This window comes from Styela clava, chromosome 13, assembly GCF_964204865.1.
Source record: "Styela clava chromosome 13, kaStyClav1.hap1.2, whole genome shotgun sequence".
Classification (NCBI taxonomy): Eukaryota; Metazoa; Chordata; class Ascidiacea; order Stolidobranchia; family Styelidae; genus Styela; species Styela clava.
In genome coordinates, this window is record NC_135262.1 from 8409661 (window position 1) to 8427761 (window position 18101).

The window sequence follows — 18101 nt, forward strand, 5'->3', positions numbered from 1 at the left end:
GCGATAGAAACAATGCAACAAACAAAAATCTTCACAAACTGATTACAATGATATGATATCATTCGAAGCAAACGTGAAAAATTTAAGGATCTCAGGCCCCATCTTGCGGATGAAAAATATTACGAACGGTATATCATGGCAGCTTTGCCGATAATACACATAAGCGAGCATACATAAACGTACAGGAAACGAATAACACTAAAATAACATAAAACTTACACGTAGTTGTGAGAAGCGTTGGCACAATAGTTGGAGTGTTGTGTATAATACTGTATATCAGTTAAAATGGGTTAAAATTGAAAAAAAATGACTGAACACTCTTTATGTGAACTATAACTGGGTTCCACAAATTATTTGATTCTGGAAGAAAATGTGATTCAAATTATAAATTCAGGGCTTAAAATCGAAAATTAATTATTTAAGATAGGCCACACTTTGTGGTCTGGTAATAGTCAGCAATTCTGCTGTTTATAATTCTAGAACAATTCAATATAGCGGCCATTTTCTGTTGCAGAAAATATATATTTAAAAATACAGAAATCACACTAAACGGTATGAAATTAGGAAGAGTTGAAAATACACAAAAACTAATTTATGGTTCCTAATTCAATACTGATTAATTCCAGGGTATTTTTTCCGGCTTTTCTAACTTTACCTCGCTCTAAAAATGTATTAAAATATATAAACAGCTAAAAATACAACGGAAACGATATATGTAAACCATTAAAACACTCTGTACCAAAAATAGAGAAAAGGCCGTAATTTTATGATTAAAATATTTAAAGGACGGAGTTGAAACTTGATTAGAAAATTAAAAAAAAAATAAACAATGCTACCTAAATAATAAAAATTTAATCTTTTACGGACAGATGTATTTATAGAAAGAAACTTTTCGGAAAAAAGTGATTTGCAAAATTAAAAAAAAACAACAGGAAAATGAAACTCATTACACAATGAGAACAAGTCTGAAATGAAGTGGGAGTAATAAAAACGACTTTTATGCTTGAATGCTCAGCAGCAGACAAGCACTTCTTGTTGTTATTTCAGGACGTTACGCTTAGTTAGCTTATAAAATGAAGAATGTACTTTTACCAAAATACGGGATTGTGATAGCTAAAGCAATAATTCTATTTATAAGACGTCTCGAAAACTGAAATACAAATTAAAATTTGCAAAATATGCTGGTAATGAAATAGCAAACGTATATTAAAAATTGATTCATTTAAGTATTTTCACGAAATTTATACTTCTTGAGAATGCATGCCTTCACTCAACCATAGACACGCAAAATATGAGACAAAATCGGTCAAAGATTATCTTTTTAAACAACTGAGCTACCAAGTTGTTATAAACGCGTAATAATGTTTCATAATAATATGGTAGTTATGCCTGTTATTTCATTTTATTAGTTTGGTATTCATTCTGAGTTTGCATATGTAATACGCCTATTTTTACTTTATAATATTTCACGTGACTCATGGGTAACTTTATGACTGATAAATTGAGTTATTAATGATTTGATTACTCTGTATTTTGATAAAACACCGTTCGAATACATTTAACGACATTTTACATCAGATTAATATTTGATCTGAGCGTCAATTATTCTTTACAAAAACCTCATCAATTACAGAGTGAATTATATATAGCCGAGTGTGGATCAATGATAAAATTTTCATAAATAATAACTGAGGAAATTTCAAAAAGTACTTAATAGCAGTAGTTGTTCCTCTGACTGCAACTGTTGAAATAAATAAAAAACAAGACAGGCTAGCAGAACTTAACATGCTGGACTGTAGGAAAGGATACCAATAAATCTATAGCTAATACCGGTATAAAAATTGGAAATTTATGCAAAGCAAAATATGCTGTGTAATATAGGACAAAATAAAATCATATTCATAAGTTATAAAATAAAAGATGTTTATTGACTGAGCTGAAGCAATTGTGCTCTGAGTAAATGAAATAGTTTGCAATGGATTCATGATTTGTTCAATATTTTAGCAACTGACTTTCCTTTAATCTACCTTTGACAAAAATAACATTTAGCAGTATGCGGAGCATAAACATGGAAAATGGGCAGGCAACAAAATACGCCATTTCGTGAACTGACGAAATAAAGAAGACGAGACATAACATACTTCATACCGGATACAAAGCAGAATGGATAGACACACGAGTTACGTGCTTTTAAAAAAAGAAATTGCCATCACATAAATAATGCATAATAAACGCATGACAATCTTCCATGATTTTTTGAACTTTGTAAATTTGAAATTCGCAAGGGAAAAATCAACATGGCAGTATGTAATTTTAGCACTCGCGTAGGCATGGCCCAGATCCAGGTTGCATGACAAGCATGAAACAAAGGGAAGTACCACATAATTCAACTATGTGAAGTTTGAGCATGTTTTTCCATCTACATAAAGCGGGAAATTACAGTAATAAGCCATCAATTTCTGCTACTACTGCTTCTGCGTCTATTTCTTCAATTGTGCTCAATTTTTCATCGACAGTTTTTCCATTTGCTGGATTTGCATTATTTTGAGCATTTTTCGATGCCTCGATATTACGTATTAGCATATTTTCCTGTTCATTTGGCTCTGCTTCGCTTTGTCTGGCCGGATCATATCGTCCGATGAGTGGCTGTTGTTCGGGTTGACCAGGTTGACCCCATTGTTTACTCGCATAATCAGGGCCCTTGTCGTGTGCGACTGGCAAGAGATTTGAGGCAGAAAAGTCTTCACCGTAGTGATGTTGTGGTGGAAGATCGTGAATTGGAGTTTGGCGGTAGTCCTGTAAGCCCCCAGGGTAATAACCTTGATTTGATGGAACCATATCATAACGAGGGGTACTTTGGTTCGGAACTTGGTAAAATAATTGGGGTTGACTAGAATCTGGACGATAACGAGGGTTATTTTGCGCGAGGCCAGGGTTATATTGATTTGTGTTACTACTCGCACTGGATAAATTGCTATGAATGTCCTCGGTTTGGTTTTGGTTAGACGGGTCATAACCTTGGAGGTTAATGTATGCACCGCCACGCTCTGGTTCATTTTGGTACATTCTGTTGTGCATGTGAGGCGTAGACATATGCATACCCGGATGATGTTGCATTCCGTGATCTTGTGGTTGAAAACTTGAATGTGATTGGATGGATTCATTATGACCTCCGACCTGACTGAAACCATCTCCAGAACCCTGATCACTGTTTCCTAAATGAGCGAATTTCTGACCGGGATCGTAATAGTAGGGTGTGCTCGGATCCCCATGATACCTGTGACACACAAAAAAATGAATATATTCAGGTCTGAGAAAACTATTTTACTATTACTATTTTTTTCAACTTACTAATCTATTTTTTATTTCAAATCAAAATCATTTGTTAGTTAGAATTTTGTTACGTGAATTTCACCAGAACTTTTTTCTCAACAGCGTTTTAAGTAAGACTGACTTACGAAAAGGATAGATCTTAAAATCAAGAATATTAACCTACTTTATCAAACAGTTGAACAGAAGGTGGCGCTTTTTTAAGACTATTCACAGGTGAACAAAATATTTACCTGACAGACTATTTCAAATTTGAATCAAATTCAAAAACGTACCTGAAACCATGTGGATCCCCAGGATGGCCTTGGTACATCATGTGATTAGGTGGAGGAAGATCAACAGTTGCTACAATAATAAGAAATAATAGTATTTTAACATTTCGATACAAGTTTTCAACAGAAAAGCATACAAGGAAAGAAATAATAGCTTTTTGTATCACAAACCAAATATGAAAATTTACAACTTTTGTACAGATACTACTTATCACATCCAAACTTGTAATTTAGTCTAACCAATGATTTTTGATCCATACAAAGTACTATTTCACTCTTGGGAGAAGGAGTTTCTTTGTAATCAGTCACATTCACAACTCATGCTTCGGAAGAATACCAAACAGGCCAGTACTGCAGTTATAGCAATAGAGGTTAAAACTACAAATGTTTTTCATTTTACAAACTTGACCGAAATATTTGCACCTATTCTCATATTGTTATCATGGGTGAGAACACCAGTTCTCAACAGCTCAGTTCTCAAATTGTGCTATGAGATAATTAGAATTTTTGGTAAAACTAGGATGGCTCAAAAACTTCCCCATATAAAATTAACACAAAACAACTATAGCAAACTAACAGGTAAAGAACATTACATCAGACCCAAATTAAAAACACCTTTTTTGCTAATAAATCATAATTTCAAATTTTTAAAAATAAATTTTTGAATGTTCGTAATTTCTATTTTCGAGCTGCTTACCTGGCTGCGCAAGACTAGACGGAGATCTAAGTAAAGAATCTGGCATCCAACAAGCATCACTGTGACCATACATTAAACACTCTTCTGTGCACTTCGATGTCATTGGCATTTTTTGGTGGTCTAAAGTAAATAAAATGAAGTGATGTATATGTATTACTAGATACCAGTGTTAGATACGGTGAAAGTCTCAAAACCCCCGGGCAGCGGTTGACTTTAAGTCGAATTTCGAGTCGAGTGAATCGATGAGCTATCTCTTACTAGAGCAGACATGGGCAAAGTACGGCCCGCGGGCCAAATCCGGCCCATTGGGTAATTCAATCTGGCTCGCCTGATGATGCCACAACCAAACTGAAACCAATTTTGATGTTTTATATAAAAAAGGAATTTGTAGGATTGAGCTTAAATTTAGTTTTCGCACGAGGCATATTGATTTCCACTGTTTGTAACACTGTAAATATTGGTTATAAAATGTAACTTCTTGTGTCACACTTACATGGCCCGCCAGACTAGTTGGGCAAAATTTTTGGCCCCTGGTTCAAGAACCTTGCTCACACCCCTGTACTAGAGGTTAGTAAAGTATGCATCCAAATCCTTTAGATGACTTGAATCACTTTGATTCTAACTCGAGTTGAGACAATCACGGAGGTAATTTGCGAATAATTTAGTTATTTAACTCGACTCACTTCGAGTCTTTGATAAATGGTGAGACCAACTCGAGTCAAGTTAATGACTCAAACCTTCTCAACACTGCCAAAAAAATGCTACTAAAACTTTACCTCCATAAGGCATATTTTGCATCGGTATTCCTTGTGGATGTGAATAGGACATCGGAGCGTAACTTGGCAGTTGTATGAATCTCATATCTTGCGGGTCTTGTGGTGAATTTGGGTCAGTATATCTAACTGGATGATATCCATCAGCACCCACACTATCTCCTGTACCCGAATCGTGCCCGTCATGTGAAACACTGCCTTCTGATTGGAGATCGGGTAGAACACGGACTTTATCAAGTTTATCCTGAAAAACAAGAGGGTAATCCTCAAATATGTGGTGTGTACTAGATGCAATATGGAGGCCGGCTCAATGACCCAGTGGTTAAAATGTTAAACTCCACTATGTAGGTACTTACATATCATTAGATATCAATCGATGCTAGTTTGGAGTGAAAGCCTCGTGTAAAGAGGTGTACCAGGGAATTAAAAAAAGCAAAACATCAGTACCAAAAAACTTAGGGAAGTCTAAAATGATAAGAAAATAAAAGTAATAGCTTTGTAGCAATTTAAAATACTGAAAATTTAAAAATGATTGGGCCATTGATTGCAACAAAAATTTTTGCCACAACAAGAAAAACACTAAACAACAGGCAAAATGAACATTACCTCCGAAACACAAAATAGTGAATCTATCAATACAAATGCATCTATGATCATATACGATATACAGTATACAAACTCTAATCCGAAGATAAAACATATTTTAGTTTGTTGCCAGGTACCAGTATTAAAGTTCAATATTTTTAATGCAAATGCCACTGCATATCTGATATATCGAACTACTGTCTTAAAGGAAACCTTTTTCAAAATGAGGTAAAATTTGCATGAATATTTCATATAGGCCTACATATAGATGATAATATTACATAAAGAGGAAAATATTCAATTTTTATTTTAGACCGGTCTTTGAATAAGTTTGAGAAATATAGTCACTTAGACAAAATTTGTGATAAATTTAAACAAAAAATATTATACCTGTCCAATATGAGGTTGCGATGCTGTCCACTCTGAATGGAACGAAGATCGACTGTCCACTGTTCCTTGACCATTGTATGACCGACGATTGGAACCTAATCAAAATTGTATCGTTTTAATCATAATTTCACTTGAGTTTTTTAAACTGCTACACCAAATAAAAAGCCTAAAAAAATTGAAAGATGTCCAGTGGTGCGGGAATATCTAAAAGACTTATTGAATCATTATGATCTAAGTATAATATTATATATCATGTAAGAAGAATTTGTCACATATTATAATTCTCGCCATTGCTCAAATCTGATATGAGCCCAGTATATAAGACAAAAATGAAACAGAAAATTTCGAATTCTGAACAAAAAATAAAATAAAATTCAAAATTACCTCTCTTTTTGATATTTTTCTTATCTGCAGTATCGTAGCCAGCACTATTCCATCCTGTACTATTTCCCTGTTGACAATTGTAACTTCGACTCTTCTTGTGTTTTGCACAACATTTGCATTTGATCAAAATAATCTGAAAATTATAAGTTTTCCACTTTTGTTTAAAGGCTCGCAACCTTGTTTAAGTAAAATAGCTATAACCATCATTTCAATGATCAAATCATTATTTTATCTTTAAAAAGACAATAGACTGATCAATTTTAATGTCATCCCTAAATCAGCTATACACATCAGTGGGCTTTCTATTTTTGTTGCAAGGCTCGCAACCTTGTTTGAGGAAAATACCATTTAAACTAGCATTCCATTGAATTAGTATTTTATGATTTATAAGAAGACCATAAAATAATCATTTTTAATATTACAGTATTTTGTGTAAGTTGTAATCATTAAATTCCAAAATACATAAAAATGCAGCAATTATTTAAAAAAAATATAACAAATGAACGTATAATTTAAATTTCCCGTGGTACTCATGTATTGATGTTTTCAAGCACATACAATCGGATTACCAGATGAAGGAACAGACGATAATAAATATATAAATATTCTGTTTCGCCCTGAAGCGGTTCAAATTTCAAACAACTCATTTTTTTGTCATTATCGCTGAATTATGATAATTTGGTACATTTCTAACAATTCTAAACAAGACCTTATTATCCGAAAACATGGTAATAATAAGGATAAAATTAATATCAAATTTTAAAATTAAGCATTTTTTAAGAATAAAATGATGTCTAATCATTAATTTTTGAGCGAATTTTTAATTAGAATAATATATTCGAACGATTAATCACAGAAAGTATTTTGATGAAGGGTACTATTCAAGATTGGATCAAGTGTGGATCAATGATTTTAAGATCGGTCAATTTCAGAACAAAGCGAACTTTTTAACAAAATTCAACCCTGGCCCATATTTAATAAAAATACTTACTACTATCACTAATAAAATGATGAAAATAAGAAGCCCAAAACCGATTATAAAATAAATTGTCAATTGATCTAAACTCGCTTTGTTCAATTTTGTATCTGTTATCCTGGGGAATAGAGGATTGCTTTGGCATTCTGTCATTGCATCGGTGAAATTCACATTTTCTGGGTTGTCCTTCGATAAATATACGTTTATCTGCAAAAAGTCAATAAGATGATTTGAGGTTTAAAAATCGATATAATGAACAACTTTTTATTAGAAATTCATCACACCAGTAATCCAGTATATTAAACTAGAAAAATGGTAAATCAAGGTTTGGCCCATACTGAGCCGTTTCGAATCCTGTAGGGGCTATTTTAGTGCTATCATAGAGCAGTTCAAGTACTCCTGGCTAGATACGGCTTCCACCACTATCAAATCCACATATCTGAACAAATAACTGCTGTTCTTTGTATGATTAATCCATCTCATAAGTTTATTCAGGATCTCTTAGAATAAATATAAATATCCTAGAAAATTATTTAAAACAAAATATAGTAATATCACTCACATAAGCATCTGTTGATAATCTTGGAATACCTAAGTCGGAAATCAAAATTTTCAAAACATGGCATCCCAGTTTGACGGCGGTTACGTCGACGGTCTCAGAGAAAGTTAAATTACCATCTTCTGTATCGATTTCAAAGTAATTTCCTTGGTCACCATCTGCGATAGTAAAACTCAGTTCAGCGTTCACACCCTCATCTAAATCCGAAGCTTGAATCTGAAGAAGCGTCATCGGTTCATAAGAAGTGTTTGTTTCTTTGTAATCGACAATCGACGACCAATCTGAAATCGAAGGTTCTTGTAATCCACCAGGCGGTGGCGACACGATACGTGATTCTGCTATTTCTGATTTTCTTTCTGAATTTTTATTAGGAATTTGTACGAAAACAATATCCTTTTTTGGATCAGGAAAAATTACAAATGGATGGTTGTCATTTATATCCGTTAGATAGATTTCAACAGGAACGCTAGCTCTGCTACGTGGAACTCCACCATCTGTAGCAACAACTGATATTCGTATCGGCCGATCACTGTAAATCTCTCGATCCAGTTTTGTCTTGTTGCCATAAAAATGGATAAATCCTGAGAAAATTTAATAAAATATATAATGAAAACCAAAAAACGTAACATAGTCACAAAGATATAGGAAATAACCAACTCGAAAGGAATGAAAAAGCCATGTTTTCATCATTCCATAGAAAAATAAGGTTTTGAAAAAAAAATCATATAAAAATTGCTTAAATTATTTGAAATCAATAATTGGGTGCTTCTATTATGAAGCTACCCAGTGTGAATACAAAAATAGAAGAGGAAATTGTTAGGGTGAAAATTGCTTGAAAAAACAGACTTCAATATAAATTATATTGATCAAAAAAGTTATGAATAAACAAAGAAGTATGTGAAAAAGAAAGTCTTCTGAAAATAGGTTATGTTGTAATCCTGTGTTATAAATATAGAATTTACAAACCAAAAAAACAGATAACCGAAACCAACTTGATCATAGTATCGAGTACGCTATGTTTCACAGGAAAAACTAAATATTAATATTATTGCTAAAGTATTTTTCTAAAAAAGAGTTTGCTTGTATAGGCTATAGCAATTATATGAAATACAATTAAAATAAAGCTTGTGGTATGTTTTTTTAATATCATCTGTCAAGTTCCTTCATATTATACCTGTTTTGCCATCGATTTGAAACATTTCAAGCCATAAACTTTCGTCTTGTGAGCTGGTAACACCATCCTCTGATTTGAATTGTTCAATTGTGTAGGTCAATTTTCCATTAGTATCTTTCGACCAATCATCATCTGTGGCTTTGACTTGGCCAATGTATTTCCCATCATTGCTGTGTTCATCGAGACGGAACATGTACGATTGTTCCTCAAATTTGGGGGCGTTGTCGTTTTCATCAATGACGGTTATCTAGATAAAATATTGTTTTTATAAAAAAAAATTAAAATCAAATTTTGAGGGAAAAGTGACTATAAAAGTCAAAATTTATGTTAGATTAAGTTTCCTACTAATAATTGACAATTATTGAACAAGGGGGAGAAATAAAACAGGAATTACGTCAGTTTGGTCTGTTATGTCAATAAATGTTTTAAGAGTAGAGTAACAGTTCGATACAAATTCAAAATAGAATTTGGACCAATCAATAATTATTGACCACAAATGAAGACTGAAAAAGTAAAAATAAAACGAAGTGAAAAGGATCCTATAATATTGGATGGGTGCCAAATTTTACAGATGATAAAAAGCAAACATGGCGTACGCCAAGTCCACTTGAAGCGTAGTGGCAAAGATGGCACCAGCACTGTCATTTAAAGCTCCACTATTGTTCGCTAATGTTGATAAATATGATGGAATGCTTGTTCAGAAGATAACAAGTGGATTTCCTAATTGAAGAGGTTTCGAGTGTAGACCCTTGAAAGAACATTTCAATCAAGCATAAAACAGTGACAAATTGAGCTATATAGCTCAATTTATCACTGTTCCACGCTTGATTATGACTTCAACTTTAAAGTAACCTATTATCCACAAGTTTGAGGTCAGATGTCAAATGATTCACTATAGATTGTAGAAAAGATAAATAAAAATTTCCCGCGAACGTGAAAAGTAAATTTCTCCTGAACAACAGTCATGAATATGTTATCTGAGATTACCAAGGTGACATTGATGAAATAATTGCGTAATTTTCTACATATCATATACCTCCACAATTCGAAATTTGTCTGGAGATATTCATTTTGATTTTTTCAAAGTAATAAAGTATTATCTACACCATACACAGTTGTAGAAAACGTTTAAATAGCATGGAGAATGTTTCAAATTTGAAAAATTTTGAATTTGAAAATATTATGGAGAAATAGGGGTGCTCCCGAAGTATGCGAACCAAGATGGCGGACATCGGAACGTAACATGGGTAACAGGTTAGGGTTAGGCGAAAATTTTTTTCCCAATTTTTCTTATTTTAGTCCTATTATCAGTTCGAAGACTAGCCAAGAGCCTCCCGTAGTATTTATACCTAAAATTATGGCCTAACCCTAACCTAGTACACATATTACATTCCGATGTCCGCCATCTTGGTTCGCATACTTCGGGAGCCCCGAAATAGGTGCCATTTAATAAACTAGTATTTAATCATAATTTGAAACAATTTCACCCCAAAGTATTTCAATAAAGAGGTGAAAAAACAGAAATATACATTTTTCTAAATTTCTCAAAACATCTTTAAAAAGTTCTTCCGTTTGGGGTAAAGCCCTTGAAATACAATTTGAGCTAGTTTATATAGTACTTGATAATAAAGAAGGACTATCGCTTCAAAATAGAAAATAATGGTTGTTTTAACTTTTAATTCAAAAATAATAAGATTTAAAATGTAGGATTTTTTTTCGAGAAAATTTGTATGGCAGGTACGGTACATTAACCTATCTAGCCAACCAATTTGATGAAGGAAAAGTTTTTTCTAGAGGTACAAGTTCTGAAAGTTCATTAACCATTACCCACAATTCATTTATCCAAAGGAAAACAAATCCGTGCATAAAAGATGAGATTTACATATAGCTATCATCATCGCTAACAATGTTTTGCCACTGCGACACAAAGTGAAATATTGCATTCCATTATTGCATCATACATCAATATTCAATATAATTTCATCAAATATTTTGGAGAATATTTCCATCATCATTTTGCATAATAGCTTATGATGCATATTTTCTGATGGATTGTTATTAATTATATTAAAAAAAAACATAATATGAAAATCCTATTATCATATTAGATGCGTGTAAGAATTTTAAATAATAATAAGAAACGAATACGGAAATATAGAGTTCGATTAGGAGCCTTATAATGTGCAGGGAGGGAATTTATTCGAAGCATTTTTGGCAAACTTTTCGGCGCTAATTTGACAGATATCGACCGAGGTGGAGTTGAAATGCATGCTAAATTGGTTTCTATGGTAGTAGAAAAAATTATCTAACCCCCGAAAGTTGAGGTGTTATGATAGATTACTCGATCAAGTATAGAATGTATATAAACTGTGCTTGTGAAACATGGTTTAACAATGTTCCATGCTTGATTAAAATAAGTTATCGTTAAGTGGTATGACCTGTCGAAGTGGCCTGGAGACACCATGGTTCTCTTGTACAATTACGTCTCTGTTAAATTATGCATACATTTTTGAACAAACGAGATCAGAAAATACTTATCGATTTAATTTAAAAGGAATATTTTATGTGTAAAATAGAGCATATAAAACCGCACTATGTCTCATGCCTACACAGCTGCTATTGACAACAGAGTATGTTTTGTGGTCTCATGCAGACTAACCACTTTCTATTCCATGTGGAATAAACCACTGAATATTAAATAATGTCAAATTTTCACATTTGAAAGTCAATCTTATCGCATGACCAGAAAAATTATTTCTTTTTGTTATTTATTGAGGGTATAATAATTTAGTTTATATGATATATATAAAATTTCATAAAAATTTTATTTAATGGGACAAGTCGTCAAGATAGAATACATTCATTCACCAAATAACAAACAGATTGATAGCAAAATATTCAAATTTTTGTCAAATTAAAAAAGTACAATACCTTCAATTTTGTTGTTGCATTTAACGGTGGTTTTCCATTATCCTTCGCTAAAACAGTGAGAAAACCAGGTTCTCTGATTGTTTCTGCGTCTAAAACATCATCAATAGCAAGTCGAACTTCACCAGACACAGGATCTATTTCAAAAACTTTTGTCAGAGGAAATTTCTTTTTTCCTTTCATAATTGAATCTTTACTTCGTAAAAACGTATATGTTATATTGGAATTCGGTCCTGGTTTTTCATCCAAATCTGTAGCCTGGAAAAATAAAATATTAGCATTAAATGAAAGAATTATTAAGCTAAAATTCGCAAATATATATAGACTCATTATAGAAAGTATAAAATTGTAGTAGTTCAGCGGTTGTGTATTATTTTTGAAGTCTTTTTTACACAATACACAAATATAGATGTTTTGAGAATGGCCAAAACTTCTATTGAAGTTTAAATCCTCAAAAATTCGTCAAAATTCATATCCAACATAAAATAAGATCACAAGTATAGACAAGAAGACGTGAGTTCTATATCAGTAAACCAAACGGATCAAATAGAAACATTTTCTAATTATAAAAAACATGAGACCCAATTGTTTTAATATAAATATTGGTGAAATCATAATTTGTATTTTGCATACAAAATATTATGGAGTGTGCTTCAAAATTAAAAAAATTGTGCCAACTTCGATATGTCTTTCTAAATTTAAATGGTGATACAATGCACAAGAAAATTATCATCATGGTTTAAACAAACCATGACATTCCTGATTATAATAACATGAACTGCTATAATAAGTCTTGCGTAAATGAGAATTAACAAACGCACAATTCTACTTTATTGTCTCAGTAACTCTTGGCACTAGGGTAGACATCTGTAATTTTACTCAGAGATTGATCTCTTTTATTTCTGAGTGAGCACGGAAACTCTGAGTTAATCTCCTTGAAAATATTTGAAAAATGTAATTTCTATTTTCAAATTATTTACTAATTTGCATACAGCAAATTTACATATACCTAACTACGAAATCAATCTCTATAAACAGTAATATATTTCCATATAATGTTTCCTGTAATTAAAAGAATAAAATTAATCTCAATGCACAACCATACTGAATTGACATCACATTCCCATAATATTTAAATTTTCCAAATTATAGAAAACCACAAATAGGCATTAGACCACCCATGGGATATAGACTAATAGGTACCTATACAAAACAATACAAGGTATTTCTTTGTTGGTAATGTAAATAAAATTTGAATCCTATAAATATAAATGGCAGTTTTAGTCTTTCATTACAAACAATTTTTAATACAATTTTACAGATTGAAAACACATAAATATAAAAATACAACAAAGGACCTTGTGTTTGCGCTATATGTGAAAATTAGATTTCTTTAGACAGATTTATAATTTTCAATTTTCATTTGCAATTCTTTAGTAAAGAATAGTATCCGAGTGACTGACAATGCAAAATAAAAGCCCTGACAGATAACTTAGCGTTTTATTAAACGTTGGACTTAATTACAGTATGTTGGCAGAGACAGTTGTTGTTGTTAGAGATACCAGGTTCAAATTCCAAGCAAACGGAGACTCATAGTGGGAGATTGATTACCGAATTGTGCTATGGCTTAGCTAGGAGCAAAGTATAAATTCTTATTACAACACCATGTTTCATTGAACCTAAGATTAAATAATTATTAATCAGCGGTAATCCTTTGTGAACAAGCTAATAACGCATGAATTAGGAATTGACGTTGATACTGTTAGTCAAGTATTTTTCAAATAAACCAATTATACAAATAGATAGATAGTATGTTTCATTTGACTGCCTTTACCAACAGTGGAAATAGGTGAATATAATCATTATGAAAACATAGTTAAATTACAGATTTATTTTTACAGTTCTATTAGTGTCTTATGTGTACCCCATTAACAATCACAACACAATTTACTTGTAACCTTTAAATTCACGAAAACGACCTTACAATGAATTATTGGTATTACAATGGGACGTAAGTAATTAGACCTTGTATTAAATTACCAACTAATCCTATATACATGGTATCAAATCACCTTTACATATATCAAGTTTCCTATATTATCGCTGAGTGATATTCATTTGAGCCGCGTGCTATGGGAAAACTGGTCAAGCATAGAGGTAACATACCAATGTGCCATTTTTAAAATTGCTGTTAAATTTCAGCCAAAAATTGTTTTGGCAAAAAAACACATAGTTTGAATGAGTATTTTCAAAATTGTCATTAAACCTTATAAAGCTAAGCAACTACACACAAATTTCTTTATTTCGGTCGTTTAACCACAACACCATTGTTGCAAAGTGCAGATAGTAATAAAGGAAATAATAAGAATGCATCATTTGTGGTGAATATTTCCTATTGGTTAATAAGGATGCTGTTCCCAAGCTTGCATTTCAACTTTTCCAAGACTATAATAAAGCACTAGTTTTGTTCCCAGGATATTAAAATCAAAATAGTTTTAAATGCAATGTTTTTAATGCAATTGTCAACATGCCAAACTGTCGTATCAAATAAATATCTCACTACCCCTAACACCAGACAAATTTTCAATATTGGCAGACATATTATACAAAGAATATAATATAGATTCAAAATTCAGAAAAATGCTTTTTTTGGGGGGGGGTCATAATTTCCCATTTCTGCATTGAAATAACCTAACTGTTTAACAAGACAAAACATTATACTAACTCTGTATGTGTATCCAGTTCTCATCGAAAGTAAAAAATATAAGTATAATATCAACCCACCTTTAAAGTCATTATAACAGTTCCAGCCGTTGCTGTTTCGCTGACTCCAACTCTGAATTCATTATGAAAAAACTGGGGTGGGTTGTCATTGATATCTCCAACTTTAATTTTCAGTGTTCGGCTATTGGTCTGCGATGGTTTTCCATGATCCCAAGCTTCTATGTTTATATAATATGAATTCTTTTCTTCTCTGTCAAGAGTGCCGACAATTTTCAAAAGGAATCTGTAAATGATATTATTTTAGCTCCTAAAGTATTATATGTTTAATAAATAAAAATCAACAGAATATGCCTAAATTAACAGTAATAATTTAAATATTGCAAAGTTGAAATGCAAATTAACTAAAAAAATTTGGTATCAAAAATTAAATTTTCTATGTTCATACCTGCTTGAGTTGTCCTCAATGCTCTGCAATGAAAATAATCCTTTATCAGCTATTTTACATGATACAGTGCCATTGTCACCACCATCCTTATCCGTGATGGTAACAAAAGCAATGTATGTTCCCATATCAATGTTTTCCATAAGGATTGCATCAAAACCAGAATCGCTTGGAACTTTCCGAACGCTGTCAGTCGTCATAAAACTAACTTCGATTTCCGGTTTATTATCGTTCACATCTTGTACCTTCACGGTAACTGTGGTGTATGCTGACACAGCATTAGGACCCATATCTGTCGCTTCCACAGTCAAATGATGAATTTGTTTCGTCTCAAAATCAAGCTTTTTGCTGCTTTTTACAGATATAACTCCAGTTCTTGAATTGAGGTCAAATATCTCTCGATCGTCCACACTCACAACACTTGGGAACTTGTATACGATTACACCATTGATGCCAATGTCTTTATCTTTTGCATTGAGCTGTAATATGAAACACAATAATGATTGAATAAAAAAGGTAATCAGAAGATTTACAGCTAAAATAGAACTCAGAAAGTGGAACTTATTTACTTTAATACTAGTAATCAATGATTAATCATACTTATTGCAGTATAACAATAGTTTAAAAAAAGGGTTATGTTATAAAATTTTCGCATAAGTACTGTACATAAAAAGGAATTGAAGCAGTGACAAAAAATAAACCTTTGAATATATGAAGACATGAAACATAACAGACCAACAAAAACACTGATGTTAAACATTATAAAAAGTTGAATAAAAATTTGAAACATCACCTCAATTATAGTAATACATGTATATATGGTAATAAGCGAACAAGTCTTACTAGTTATGCATGTATTACTATAAATACGTCAACTAGTAACCATTTCCTATTACCTGAATTATCTCTTTCCCTTTTGCTTCATGTTCGTCAACTTCAACGACATACAATGATTTCGGAAAAGTAGGTGCATTGTCATTCGAATCTGTTATGTTAATCCGCACCGTAGCTGAACCCGTTAGAGCAGGCCTGCCTCCGTCAACAGCTTCTAATATTAATTCATGTATGCCTTGTCTTTCCCTGTCTAAAGATTTTATTAATTCCAATTTTGGAATCTTAGTTTCATCAATGTTTCTTATGACACCAAGTTTGAAATATTTTTCAAATGAGCGTGAACCAGTTGCAGATTTTATTTGGTACGTTTGTATGGAGTTTATTCCGTAATCTGGGTCGACAGCACTATCCAATCGTATGCTGGTGCCAACCTCAACAGCTTCTGACATCATTTTATTTATAATTTTATTTTCAAATTTTGGCACATTATCATTGTTATCAGTTATTTCAATTCTAATATTAACCATTTTGAGTGATGGCAATGAAGTCTTTTCTCCAAAAGGTAAAACAGCTACAGCAATTTCAATATAACAATGTTCTCGATTGTCTGGGCATAGTTTTTCACGATCCATTTCTTTTTTTACTTTTAATACACCAGAACGAGTGCCGACTTGCGTATATTCCATTCCTGATAAAATTGTATATTCACGTTGCTCAGTACTTGGCCACTTTAGTTGATGTGGTATTTTTACAAGCGTTGTACCATTTCTCGCCATTTCAGCAACTTTGAGTGATATCTCGCTTTCTGCTTTCGACAAATTCATCAGGGAAAGCAGAGAAAAAACCACTAAGAAAGATGACAGTTCCATTTTCCCCATTCTTGCGTAAAGATGAAATTGCTCAATGTTTCAATGTGTAGAAAAATAATTTTTGAAAACTACATGTAAATAATATAATAATGTGGTATGTACATTGCTATATTTCTGTAAACAATATTACATCAATTTAGGTATTAGGTTGTTATAAACAGTTCACGCTTATGATTATTGAGGTGTTGCTTCGAAAAAACATACAGACATAGGCCTAGCCTGACTTCTTTCAGTATTTACAGGTTTGCATGTTTAATCAATGCTACATGCAGACTTGATAGAGATTTACTGCTGTTTAGTCTTCAACCCTACTGCAGTACTGCCATATCTGCTTATTCTGTTCTTGGGAAACAATGAAATAAGCATGGAATTCGGAGGAAATGCTGTTATATTCCCTCTTATATTCTTAATTCTGAGGTCTGAGAGATTGAAAAACTTATATTATACCGGTATTCTTCTGTTCATAATCTTAAAAGTATTAACACTATCAGACTATAGTTCAGATAGTTATACAATAACAAAAGACATTAGTATAAAACTATCTCTCCTACAGCCTTACAGCAGTCGAGATGATGATAGATAAATTATCTTCATCTTGCACAGTTGTATCTCAATAGACCTACAGCAATATCTACATATACAGACAGACAGATATATATTTTGCTGAAATATACCTGTATACCGTAACTGCATATTCTGATACCTGCAACTCTGCAAGTACAACCATAGGTACAACAGTTCAGCAGTACGGTACAACGTACAACAAATGAATATGAAAGCTTGGATAAAATAATATATTTCTAACTTTAATGTACATTACATGCAACAATACAGACATCAACAATTACAGATTTAGTCATGTATCTGTGTATTGGAAGCCTCCGCTAGTCTAGCTACTCGACTATCAGACTACAGGAACTAATACTCTCGTCTGCCAAAAATTCCCGAACGTAGTCCAGCTGCCGCTTGCGGTTTTTGCAAATTCCGCATGATGTTTGTTTATTATATCTGGCGTTCCCAACTACATTGTTTCTATGATGAAACCATTCAGGCCTGACGTAGCCGGATAAGCACTTACCTAAAAGAAGTAGTAAAATAAACGCTAATGATACTTCAAAAAAGTGTAACTACAAACAAAATCTTTTATATTATGCTTTACTGAGA

The 18101-nt window shown here is 32.5% G+C and overlaps 1 protein-coding gene across 1 annotated transcript; it reads right to left on the reverse strand.

Annotated features, from left to right (window-relative positions):
* Positions 1 to 919: 919 nt before the first annotated feature.
* Positions 920 to 17075, reverse strand: LOC120332136 (protocadherin-11 X-linked-like). Its single transcript, XM_039399318.2, has 13 exons — positions 16131 to 17075; positions 15238 to 15713; positions 14853 to 15075; positions 12072 to 12326; positions 9141 to 9387; positions 7970 to 8547; positions 7423 to 7614; positions 6432 to 6564; positions 6048 to 6142; positions 5076 to 5316; positions 4300 to 4419; positions 3606 to 3675; positions 920 to 3277 (listed from the first exon to the last, which is right to left on the reverse strand). The coding sequence occupies exons 1-13, from the start codon at positions 16944 to 16946 to the stop codon at positions 2437 to 2439; spliced, it is 4287 nt and encodes a 1428-aa protein (XP_039255252.2). The 5' UTR covers positions 16947 to 17075; the 3' UTR covers positions 920 to 2436.
* Positions 17076 to 18101: the final 1026 nt, after the last annotated feature.